The sequence below is a fragment of the Opisthorchis viverrini genome (assembly GCF_000715545.1).
Source record: "Opisthorchis viverrini unplaced genomic scaffold opera_v5_230, whole genome shotgun sequence".
Classification (NCBI taxonomy): Eukaryota; Metazoa; Platyhelminthes; class Trematoda; order Opisthorchiida; family Opisthorchiidae; genus Opisthorchis; species Opisthorchis viverrini.
The window spans coordinates 390396-401869 of record NW_008751885.1 but is presented as its reverse complement, the minus strand read 5'-3'; the positions used below and the strand labels follow the sequence as shown (position 1 = coordinate 401869).

At 47.6% G+C, this 11474-nt stretch overlaps 1 protein-coding gene across 1 annotated transcript; it reads left to right on the top strand.

Annotated features, from left to right (window-relative positions):
* Window positions 1-404: 404 nt before the first annotated feature.
* On the top strand, window positions 405-4232 carry T265_08622 (hypothetical protein; the record flags this gene model as incomplete). The annotated part of the gene is made up of 5 exons (XM_009174484.1): window positions 405-741; window positions 970-1144; window positions 1183-1357; window positions 1394-1956; window positions 4023-4232. 5 exons carry the CDS (start codon window positions 683-685, stop codon window positions 4230-4232), a joined length of 1182 nt encoding a protein of 393 aa, XP_009172748.1.
* Between the last annotated feature and the right edge of the window lie 7242 nt (window positions 4233-11474).

The following is an 11474-nucleotide window of genomic DNA, read 5'->3' as shown; positions in this document are numbered from 1 at the left end:
TTAACGTGTATATTTGTTGGCCAGCCAAGAGAGGCTTGGAGTTCACATAACCAAACACAAGGCGAGCTGCTTCACCCGTTCCTCTGAAGCTGACTTCCAGTTAAACAGAGGCCCTAAAACCCCCCAGATAAGTATTTTCGGAGGATTTGATCACTCGCCTTAGACCTTGCATTGATGCAAATGCCGAATGGTATGCACAGAAGATTTTATTCGCGCGCTTTCGAGACCTAGTACAGAATCGACAATAATGAAAACCGGCTGAATACACAAAACAAACACATATACTCTATCGTATAGGGAGAATATGTAAGCCTAATTAGCCAGTGCTAGTTAAAAAGTAATTGTTTTAACGCACCATTTTTGCAAGTCTAAGAAGATGGTTGCATTGGCTTAAAAATTGCACCTGAATTTCTCTAAAAGCTCTGCAGATGTTTCAAGCTTTATACTAATTTTGCATCGAAGTTTAATTGTTAATGCGAGAAAAGTTGTAATAATACAAACTGTGTATATCTTAACCGGTTACAGGTCGCACCCCGGGATCCGCCATTTTGAAGCGCGCGAACGCCCGCTGCTGACGTGTTGGGTGTAGTCTCCCCGGTGCCGAATTCCTCACTACCCAACCATTGTCACGCGCTGTCTCCCGATTGACAGCAATTTCCAGCTACTCATATCTACCGTTAACATGGATAAAAGACGGTGTCACGCTGATCTTGGCAGTGACGGATGTGAGAAATCTCGCAGGTGAGTACAACCACGTGTCCAGTTGATGAGTCATTGGACAACTTGTGAGTGAACAGCTGATACTGTCCTTTTTTCAAGAGGCTGTTGCTGTTAGTTGAACAAACTTTGTAGTCATGTAAATGTTGGTTGTCCTTGCCCTAGTAGAACGTGTCTGTGTTTTGCTGTATACGCGCGGTTTGTTACTTGTGGCCCCAACACATGGATTTAGGGCATATTCGCATATTTCAGATTGTCGCTGGATGGTGGTGCATCTGTAGGACATGAACATCTGGAACAGGAAAAGCGCGTCAGGCGAGAAATCGCCAATAGTAATGAACGTCGGCGCATGCAGAGCATCAATGCTGGCTTCGACTCCTTACGCATCTTGCTTCCACCTATCCAGGACGGCGAAAAGCTCAGCAAGGTGAGGTCCCCCCTTATTTGTTCCCGTAACACATTCAGGCTACTATCTTACAGCTGACGGCGGAGTACATAAACAGTCTGTTGAATCGTGTCACTCTGTTGGAAAACGAAGTGGCCATTTATCGACAGTCGACCGGCATCCAACCCACTACTGTCATTCCAGACTTTTCTGTAGATCTTGGGTTGTCGAAAAAGAGAAAGTCTGATGATCAGAGTAAGACAGTTGCATTTCCTTAAACCATTTTTACAGAAAAACGACCCGGGGGAGTACGCTGTCGTCGTAGACGGATCGATCCTGAACCAGCGTTCGATAACTCTCGCCCAGATCTGCCTCATTGCTCTCCCATAAGTGCTGATACTCATCAAACCTCGCCTTGCAATTCCTTCAATAGCAGTATCTCCATATCACCCCCGTCTCCGCTACCTGACTGCACCAGTACCACATCGGCTCGCCTGGAGCACTTGGTGATGGCAATCGAACAGATTGAGGGTGGCCGTGCCCTTAGTGGCAATGGTAATGAAAGTCAGGATGAGAGCTTATCCGCTGGTGATCAGTCACCTCCTCTGTCGAATGAAGCCTACTGGTCGAACGCACCCGAAGGCTACCACAGTTGCCTCTGTCCGGATATCCAAAGCAGTACGGCGAAGTCTGTAAACTCCTTCCCAGACGTCCTCATGATACCCTCCTCTGAAATTCCTATAACAGTTCCCGTTAATGAGGCTGTTTCCTATCCTAACCATACCACAGACTACCCGGTCGTCACAAAATTACTGAACCGCCCTATTCCACACAAATATCTTCACCGGCCACAGGTAGTTGTGAACAGCACTCATTGACTGTAAACGGTGACGGTAGACCTGCCGTCTTGTTATTCCCACTGCTGACCGAAATAGTGGTTTTCGGGCTTGTGTATATACATAGTTCGAGAATGTCTACACCCGGCCTCTGCGTACACTATGTGATTTTTTATATTCTCGACCAGTTTGTTGATCCGGTCGTCGCTTCTGCGCCATTAACGGAGAGGAATGTGTTCCTTGCATTAATCCCGACATTAGTTTTGTTTTTCTTTCATTACCGTTTATCCATCATGTTGGTTGAGTTTCTACTTTCAATCTAGCTAGATACGTTGTTTTCGCGTTCAAACTACACCTTACGAATATATGCTAGAGTGATGTATCTGTCTTCTTTGGTACCGCGCTCAGGCCTGTGCTTCTGGTTATCCCCACTGCACGTATTCAGCATGTCCAGGCTACACAAGATGAGGTATCCTTTGTCCACTAGCCACGGGTGGACAAATGGAAGTGGCAGCTCTTGATCATTTAGCCACTCGGGTTCTCATTTTGGGATTTAGAGTGGGAGGATAGCCACATATCAGGTTCACTTGTCACATAGGAGTTTAGCAGGCCAGTTCAAGTCCCGACTTGATATTGACCGGCTTTTCTGCCTCAGTGTGAGTGTCTTTGGTCCTTTCATCGAGGTTGTCAAGCCCTTCAGGTCGTTGGGACAGCATAGTCTTCGGTACTCAATGTGAGCCCCCAAGCGGAATCAGAAGGCGGTTGTAGTTCCCCGGCATCGAATGATAACTACAAGCGAGCAAGCAACATCATATGTAGTTCACAGGCCTGATAGTTTTTGGGGTGGCATAATTTCGAAGGACACTGCATACGCGTATCGGCCCGCGTATTGGCTTCGTATTTGACTCTGTGTTGGCTGTTATTCAGAAGTTCAAATGTCAGCACTTCGCTTAGCAGCCGAAGCTGAACCCAGTGGGGCAATTCATAGACCTATGCGACTGCGTTCTTGTTGTCTGCGATTTTTCCGTCTTTGTTCGATTTGATATTTTGAGCACTAGTCGGGAACGGCTCCTTTCTCCCCAAGCCAAATAGATATCCAGTTGAAAATTGTCCTGTAAGTTGTACGCTTATTAGCTGTTTTCCCGTTTGGTGGTACTATTTTAGTACATCGACGGAGGTAGCATGCGTACTTTTAGCGGGCAATTGCTATTCTTGGGTCAATGCTTTGAAGAAGTGTGACTTTTCTTTGTGCTGTCCGTGTTTCAAACCAATAGCTGCCACTTTGAGGTCATTTTCGGGCTAGATGCTGCACCGATCCACCGGGCCACTGGTTGGAGCTTCGTTTCTCAAAGTGCAATCATGCCAGTTTCGAACCCGACCTCTGTATCTTGACTTCTCCTGTCTAGGCTTAGGCAGCCTAACAGTATCCCAGCCGCTGATGAACAGCACACTACGAGTAGTAGTACTATGGGACGGTCGGAAAGTAAAGTCGTAGCATCTCTCGTGGATGTACTGTTTGTTGCCTTATTCCTGCATTGCGCTAGGCATTCATCGTTTTTCTTAGCTCGTGCATGGTATTAGTCGAGATGACAGTGGTTAGAGCGCGAATTTACTGACTGGATGGTCCGTGGTTCGAACTCGACCTCTGCCTCTCGACTTCCCGCGTAACATGCATCGCGACCGGTGTAAAGATCGTAAGATGTTTTCCACTGGGTGCCATTTCCATATTCGTCGAATCAGCACTGCTGAATTTTTCCCATCCCAGAAAGGGCAGTTTAGATAAGGTGCACATTAACAGCTGTGGTTTCCGCTCAGCGGTTGGCCATGACCAACCACGGTCTATTTGACTCGTCCCACGCTACCCTGTTTTCCGGTGATCGAAACCGTATCAGCTGAAACCAGTGTGTCTATGGAACATGGTCTATAGCTGACAAATGGAATTGAATTGAATTAGGAATCACAAGGCCGGACAAAGGAAAACCATTGCTGCTGGTGTCTGCCGGTCATGGACTGTTGCTTTGCAGTAGCGATTTCCGGGACGGCAGAAAACACCATGTGGTGTCCACCAACGAACCAGTCCCTAGCCCAGACGGGCCACATTACCATTGGTTACCGCTGGCGAGGGTCGACCACTTGCGGCTGCTTCTGGAATATCTGAATTTGTCCGATGCCGTTTCTCACTGTGCTTTTCAGGTCCACACAAAACACGGGTACAACTCTTGGCCATGGACCCTGAACTCAGACAGGTTTGTCAGAACTTACTTCAACATTGCTTAGCCGGTATCCGATGTTAACCATCAACGGATATGAATGAGGCTTCCTTACCGTCCATTTTCTTCCCACTCTTTACGAAGGCTTTCGTCCCTCATGGTTGTGTGACAGTTGAGCATCAGTATGTGCTACTGGTGTATTTCTGTCAGTGATGAAGGTGATGTTCGCTTGAGTGAGATATCCAAAGCTTTGTGGTTGAACGCAGCCGGCTCCTTTCCAGGTTTTGCATATCTGAAAGGACCGTGGCCTTGCTGGAGGCCCGGCAATAGATTCCGGTCGCAAGCACAATCCAAATGGACGCATTATCCAGCAGCATGTAAAACAGTGTCCATAGAAGCCGGAAAGTTTGATGGGTCTGAAAGGCCGAAGGAATGGAAGGAGCGAAATGTGTTGGATGTATTCGTAGATCGTTCCGCGAGATGCGACCGAAGGTCCTCGAAAGCCTCCTATCAGTGAAACTGTCAAGGTTCACAATGGCTTTCTGATCTTCACCAAAGAAGTGCGATTCCGCCGTTTGACTGAGTGCCTCGAACAACAATTCACTTGGTCTACTGCTACTTTCCAGCCGGGCTGTTGACTATTGACTGCATATTGAGCCCGAACGTATATCTCTGCTGAAGGGTCATCTTGCTTCGGGTCTCGATACCTTGCACCTGCTCTGCAGTGAATTCATCAACCAGTGCCCATCTAGTTTATTTGCGTCCAACCACTCCAGGCACCTGGACTCAGTCGGTAATGATGTCTATCTTTAAAAAAAAGGTGCTCGCGTTGGATTTACTTATCACAGAGGTGTCAGTTTGTAATGAAGCTTCCAGCGTCACTGGCTCTTCGGCCTCGTGCGGCAGCACGTGAATCCTTGACTCGTGAGCATCAAGCGGCATTTCGACCGGGCAGGGGCTGCGTCGACCACAATTCAGATGTTACGGCAATACTGTATGTACGCACGACCCCCAATCGTAGTGCCCCTTGATTTCAAGGGTGTGTTCGAGTTTGTCGGTTGGTCTGTGCCGTTAACCACACTTGCTCAACAACCATGCCTTAGAAGTTTCAATATAATCCAGTCCCCACATTCACATACTTCTGGGCCTGTGGGAGTGTATGGTGAGCTCTCCGAAAGCTACAAAGGTGACCATTTCCCGTTCGTGTTCAACTTCGTTGTCGATGAAACAATAAGGCTAACGCTGGAATGTCTTCAAGACCCCGGTGTTCGAATCGTTGCTGGTGGGAACCTTGTTGAGTGCGCGTGCACTATGCACCTTCAAAGTGCAAAGCAATGCTTCAGAATCTGCAGTCTGAAAATGCTCTTTGGAGAGAATTTTTTGGGGGATTTTACATGCCTCGGTAGTTGTATTGGCTCTGACGGAAGTGTATCTACTCAAGTCAGTGCACAAATCCTACCGGCCCGAATCACGTTTGCTAATTTACTTAACTTGTGGCGTCAAAAATGCGTATAACGGCCTCAAGGTTCGTGTGTACCAGACTACTGTATGATAGACATGGCCTCTGCGGGCAGACGATGTGAGGCGTCTGTATCGGAAACGTTCCCGCTATGGAATTCTTAGCGAGGTAATAAGAAAACGGATATTTGTTTGTGCAGTAAGCACTCCAGCTGCGGAAAGCCAAGCTCAACTATGATGACCCGGCTATGTTTTACGCATACTGAATCATCGCCTCTCTAGACGAGGCCGGTCCCCTGTGCCTCCCGATTGACGCAAGCCCCATGGTGGACAATATGACGTGGCAGGATGGTATAAGAGTTTGGATGCTGTTGATTCGATCCACCTTCCGGGATTGGGTCCCGCGGTCTTCTGTGTCTGGCGGCTAGTCGTTGTCGCTGGTGTTCGTGCTTTGAGTTTCCTAATTGACTGAGCATTTGGTGGTGCAGGCTCCCGAGAGTGCTTGCTTTAGGCCAGAGCCAGGTCTCTTACCCGTGTTCTCTTTTTTTATAGTTCGATTTTACTCCAATTGAATGAACTTTATAGATACATGACCATGAAGCATCACTTTCAGCAGTGATGTTGTCTCGTGATACACATGGTCCATTGCTGGAGATCTAAACGCACAACTGAGCAGACTTAGCGCATCTGAAATTCTATTAGGTAGTCGACTTGAACTGGACTCGGCATGTACGGATAATGGTGAACGATTACTTGAGCTGTTTGCTGACCGCAGACTGTTTTTATGCAGTACTAACTTCCGGAAAGGCCGAAGTCGTCTGACGACATGGTGTCCAACAACGTGCCGGTCACTAACTCAAATCGATCACATTGTCACCAGTTGCCGGTGGCGCGGATCAGTAACCGATTACCGATCGTTTTGAAACACATTTGTGGATTCCGACTACGCGCTCGTCCGAAGTCTCTTCTCCCTTAGTTTTCCAGGCCGCGTAAGGTGCGGGAAAATTGCCGGGCAACTGGAAGGACTGGCAAATTCGGATGTTAGACAAATTTACCAGAATCATCTGGGATATCTTACAAATGCTCTATATGCTCATATGTGTGAAGTCTTACCGGGACGAGATTGCCACTTCTTCGCACACAGCTGGGAGCTTCGCTTGTGGTACGGCGGTACCAGGTTCAAGCACTGGATATCAGTGGCACTGCTTAAATCTAGGAAAAATATCCCAGCCGGTTGCGAACATAACTTGATACGATGAATTATCAGACTTCAAGTGCAAGTGAGCGTACGAACCGACTGTGAAGTTTGGTGGACACAGAAAGCCAAAGAAAGGGAAGAGACCCAGAAAGCCGGCAACGCCCGAAGACTATTTTAGTTGATCCGCGCGGCCGGTGATAGTGCCCATTTTCAAAAAAGAGGTTCGTAGTGAGTGATAAAGATAAAGCGTTCAGCTGTAGCACCCTTCCGGTGCCTAGCTGCCATGCCACCCGAAGGGTTCACGAGGGCTGGGATACTGCCAGGTTGCCCAAGCCTAGACAGGGGAAGTCGAGTGGCGGAGGTCGGATTCGAACCGCGGACCTTCAGGATCAACTTGACCCCGGTGGTCGGATTCAACCGCGGACCTTCAGGATCAACTTGACCCCGGTCATTACGAGACTGATGGCGTCACTTGTGCTTCGTCACCGTATGGTGGTTCGTGAAACTGACTCGAGAGCAGTGAGCAGGATTCCTGCCTGACAGGGGTTGCGTTGATCAAATCTCTACACTCCTTCAGGTTCAAGAACGTCATATGTAAAAAGGACCCACAATTTTAGTTCTAGATTTTCAAGGTGGTTGACCGGTCTGTTCTTGACACTTACCAACCAAGGTTTGCCCCGGAAGTTTGCAGACAAGCGCTATGTATGCATAGGCTTCCAGGCGTGTGAGAATATACGGGGATCTCTTCAAAAGCGGTGCCCGTTTGGGGTGCCCACTCTCCATCCCTATTTAATTTCTTGATCGACGAGATAATCAGGCGGACACTGGAAGGTGTTCAAATAGCTGCTCACGAAAACTTTGTGGATCTCAAATATGTAGACGATATCGTCCTCTCGAAGAGCAGAAGGCGCAGGTGTTTTTGGATGAACTGACCAAAGACATCCCGTCCTTTGGTGTACACTTTTTACCCACAGAATGTGAGGTCATGCTCCTGGACACGCCACTTATAATCCAGGGAGTGGCACTCAACCTACCCTGGAAGTTGTATTATTTCTGATAGTAATGCGACAGATGAGGTCTATGCACGAATTTGTAAGGCTCGGGTCGCGTTTGCTAATTTTAGACGCTTATGGCATCAAGGAACATGTGTATCTGGCTACAATGTGGGGGTGTTTTTTTGTATGGCTATGAGGCTTGGCCTTTTCGAGCAGCAGAACCGAAAAGTCTTCAGGTGTTCGATAATCGTTGTCTCAGGACCATAGCTCGTGTAGATTGGTGTCGACGAATCTGTATCAAGGCAACTAGAAAGCGAGTTTTTTAGCTGTGCAACAGGAACTTCCGTTGAAGAATGTGTCCAGCACCAGAAACTGAGTTTGTTAGGCCATTTATTGCGAATAACGAACCATCGCTTGCCGAAGAGAATGCTGTTTTCCGTGCCCGATTCTGAGTGGCGGAAGCAGAGAGGTGGCCAACCCTTGACCTGGCAGAGGAGTAAGAAAGAGATCACGAAACGTTTGGGTGCTGTTGGTGCTACTCACCTACCAGGATGGGGACCGCATGATCCCCACTGCTCCTGGCTGGAGATGCTGCAAGATGTGATTGCTTATCGATGTCTGCCACGATGATCTCGCGGGCTACACTGGATGGAGCTCCATTCCACCACGTGCAACCGTGCCAGGAAGGCCAAAGGAGAGCAGATAGACCAAGAGCAGCGAGAATTCCTACTACAAGAAACTTGGTATGAGGCGGTCTTGGGGTAAAGTCATACGGTTCCTTTCGATAGGAGTGTGAAGGCAGTTAGGTATTTCCCCCAGGCGACCAGCGTGTCCATATTTATGGAGGCAGCAATGCTGTCGTCACCCGAGGAAGGGTGGTTAGAAGAGGTCGATCCTGAAATTCGCACGCTCCGATCGCCTAAAGATTGACCATGACCGCCGGCGCATCGTTCAATACGGTCAAAATACATTCAAAACCAGAGTCTGGTGCTGCTCAAAAGTCACCTGATGCACCTGATGTGTCTGAGCTACTTAGTCATATCTGGGTGGTCTGTTCGAAGTCGACGCTCGTCGTACAGTTGTGTGCTTATTATGAAACGTTTATGGCCAGTACGAAGTTTCAGCATTCACTATCGCTTCGTGTAACCTGGCGGCCATCAAATGCAAATCAACCCTGGACCCAGTTGGATCATGCGGCCATCATCCCCCGTTGGAGAGGCACAATTCATGACTGTCGTTCCTTTTTGGGACACAGCTTGATTGCAATCACGTCATGGTGCGAGCACGCTTGACACTTCGTCTCCCTTCAGGTCCTCGCAAGTAATCAAGAAGAATGTCAATCCATCAGCAGTATCGATCTGAATTAGTTTCACTACTTCCGCAGTAAGCAACCACGTGGATGAAACAAAATGCAAAAGGAACTATGCTAGCGGTGTCCACTGGTGTTTTCCGCTATCTCAGATACGATAAAATGACCACGGCATGTTGTCGAGATAGCTAGTTCTGATTGATATCAGGAGATATGCACCAACAGACGAGTCCTATGGCGCGCAAATCCATCAAACGCCAAATAGTGCAGAGCCTAAGGAAAGACCGACAACCCTACTGCACACCGAAAGCTCGGGGCCTAAAAGACTTCCGCTACCGAGACAGCTGTACGCTATATCAGCTGATGCGATCGACTGGACCTAGGAGAGCAACGTGAGTGAAACGATTAGTGAAAAAACGGCCCATCAAATTCACTCACAGAAACGACTGGAAAGAGCAATTTAGCTGGCCTCCTACCACAGCCTGTGCCTACGGGTGAATGGAGTGTAAACCCTAAATGGCTGTCAGAATAAGAAATACAGTACGAACTACCGGTACTGAAACGCGAGAAGGCATCAGAGCTGGACGGTCTGTGTTCAAAGAAAGCAGAGAATCCCTGGTGACCTATCTAACAAAACCCGTTTGTACGATATGGCGCGAAGAGGAAGTTGCTACAGAATGCGGCATGTCGACATTCATTCATATCTTCAAAAAGGGTACACAGACGCTATGTGAAAACCTCCGTGGCCTCATCCTGGTAACTGAAGCATCGAAGCTGCTCTCTGCTCTTATCCTTCAAAGGTTGACTGACAGGGAGGAACATATCCGTGAGATGGCTCAGTGGTGTTGAGACCCGAGTAATTCCAGGTCGAGATTAGAAGGAAGGCAGCATAGAAGGGCGTAATGTACGCTTTAATCGTCTACTATTTGAGCAGTACTTGAGGTAAAACTGTGGAGTGAGAATTATGAGTTAGGGCGGCGAACGAGTGTAGAAAAATGAAAGCTGTGGTAGTTACATGGATTTGTTTACGCCTCTCCGTTGCGCAGATTGTATGGGTGAGTGCGGGTTTGTTAGATAAGAATGTCCAAGTGATTTCTTGGGTCTGCACTAGAATGGGATGATGAGGCATCGTTAATAGGCAAGAGTTCATTTTCTGAGCAATCACGGTGGACTTATGGTGTTGCGTGAGGTTTCAGCGACATGTGCTGGTTCCAGGTATGTGTCGGATATCATGTTGTTGCCTTAAGGAGCCAAGCAGCGTAAAGATACGGTTGCGTTTTTGCCATCTGGACGAACTGTGGGCGTACTGTGGATTACAAGGGATGAGTTTCACTTCCTCTACCAGAAGGTCATATTTAGACGTACTGTGGCAAGGGATGAGTTTCACTTCCTCTACCAGAAGGTCATATTTAGAGACTCGATCATTGCGCTTTCAAACGATCGGCCCAGGCAGGGTAAGCCACGTAGATAGGGAGACTCCGTTCGCTGATTGTCGTGTGAACTACATGAAACGTTTGTGTGGAGTACAGTTGATACTAGTACATAACAGGGATCTGATACAATGGAGAGCACCAAGGAGGATAACCTCCTAATGTGTGACAGGCAAGCCGCGTGATTTTGGAGCCAGACAGATGATCTTCCAAAGGGTACCATTAAGTCGTTCAACCTGACCATTATATATGCAGCGGTGTGACTAGTGGCAACGCTTTTATCGAACAGAAATTGTTTGAGTTCAATTGATATGAACGCAGAACCGCGATCTGAGGATAAAAGCAGGCATATCAAACAGTGAAAACAGTTGACACAAACAGCGAATCACAGTGGAAGGGGACATATCGGCGCAAGAATAAGCAGAAGGGAATCGAGAATACTCCTTAACGATTGTTAAGAGGTATTTGTTACGAGTGTTTTAAGGAAGTGGGCCTTTAAATTCGATACTAAGGCGTTCAAAAGGTAATGTAGCTTTGATAAGCTGGCCACAAAAAGTGTCACAAGATTTTGGTTTGAATTCAGAGCATGTGGAACAGTTAGGCACCACATGTTGGATATCGGTGACCGAAAAAGGAAGGTTCTTAGAACGAACAAAAGTTGCAAATCTCGTGACCCCGGGATGACATAATATATTGTGAATTTCTTCAAGTTTTTCCGTCCCAGCAATGTTAGCACAAAGGTTACATGATAGGGTTACATGATAAGGTTACATGATAGCAACTCGGTTATCCGTTCCAGGTCTATAGACTACGTCGTAGTTGTACCCTGCCAATTCGATTTTCCGCAGTTCAGTCTTGCTATTCTTTATTTTACTCTTCTGTTGGTTCCCGTACATAAAAGCGACGGAACGTTGATCCGTAATCAGATTAAAATGT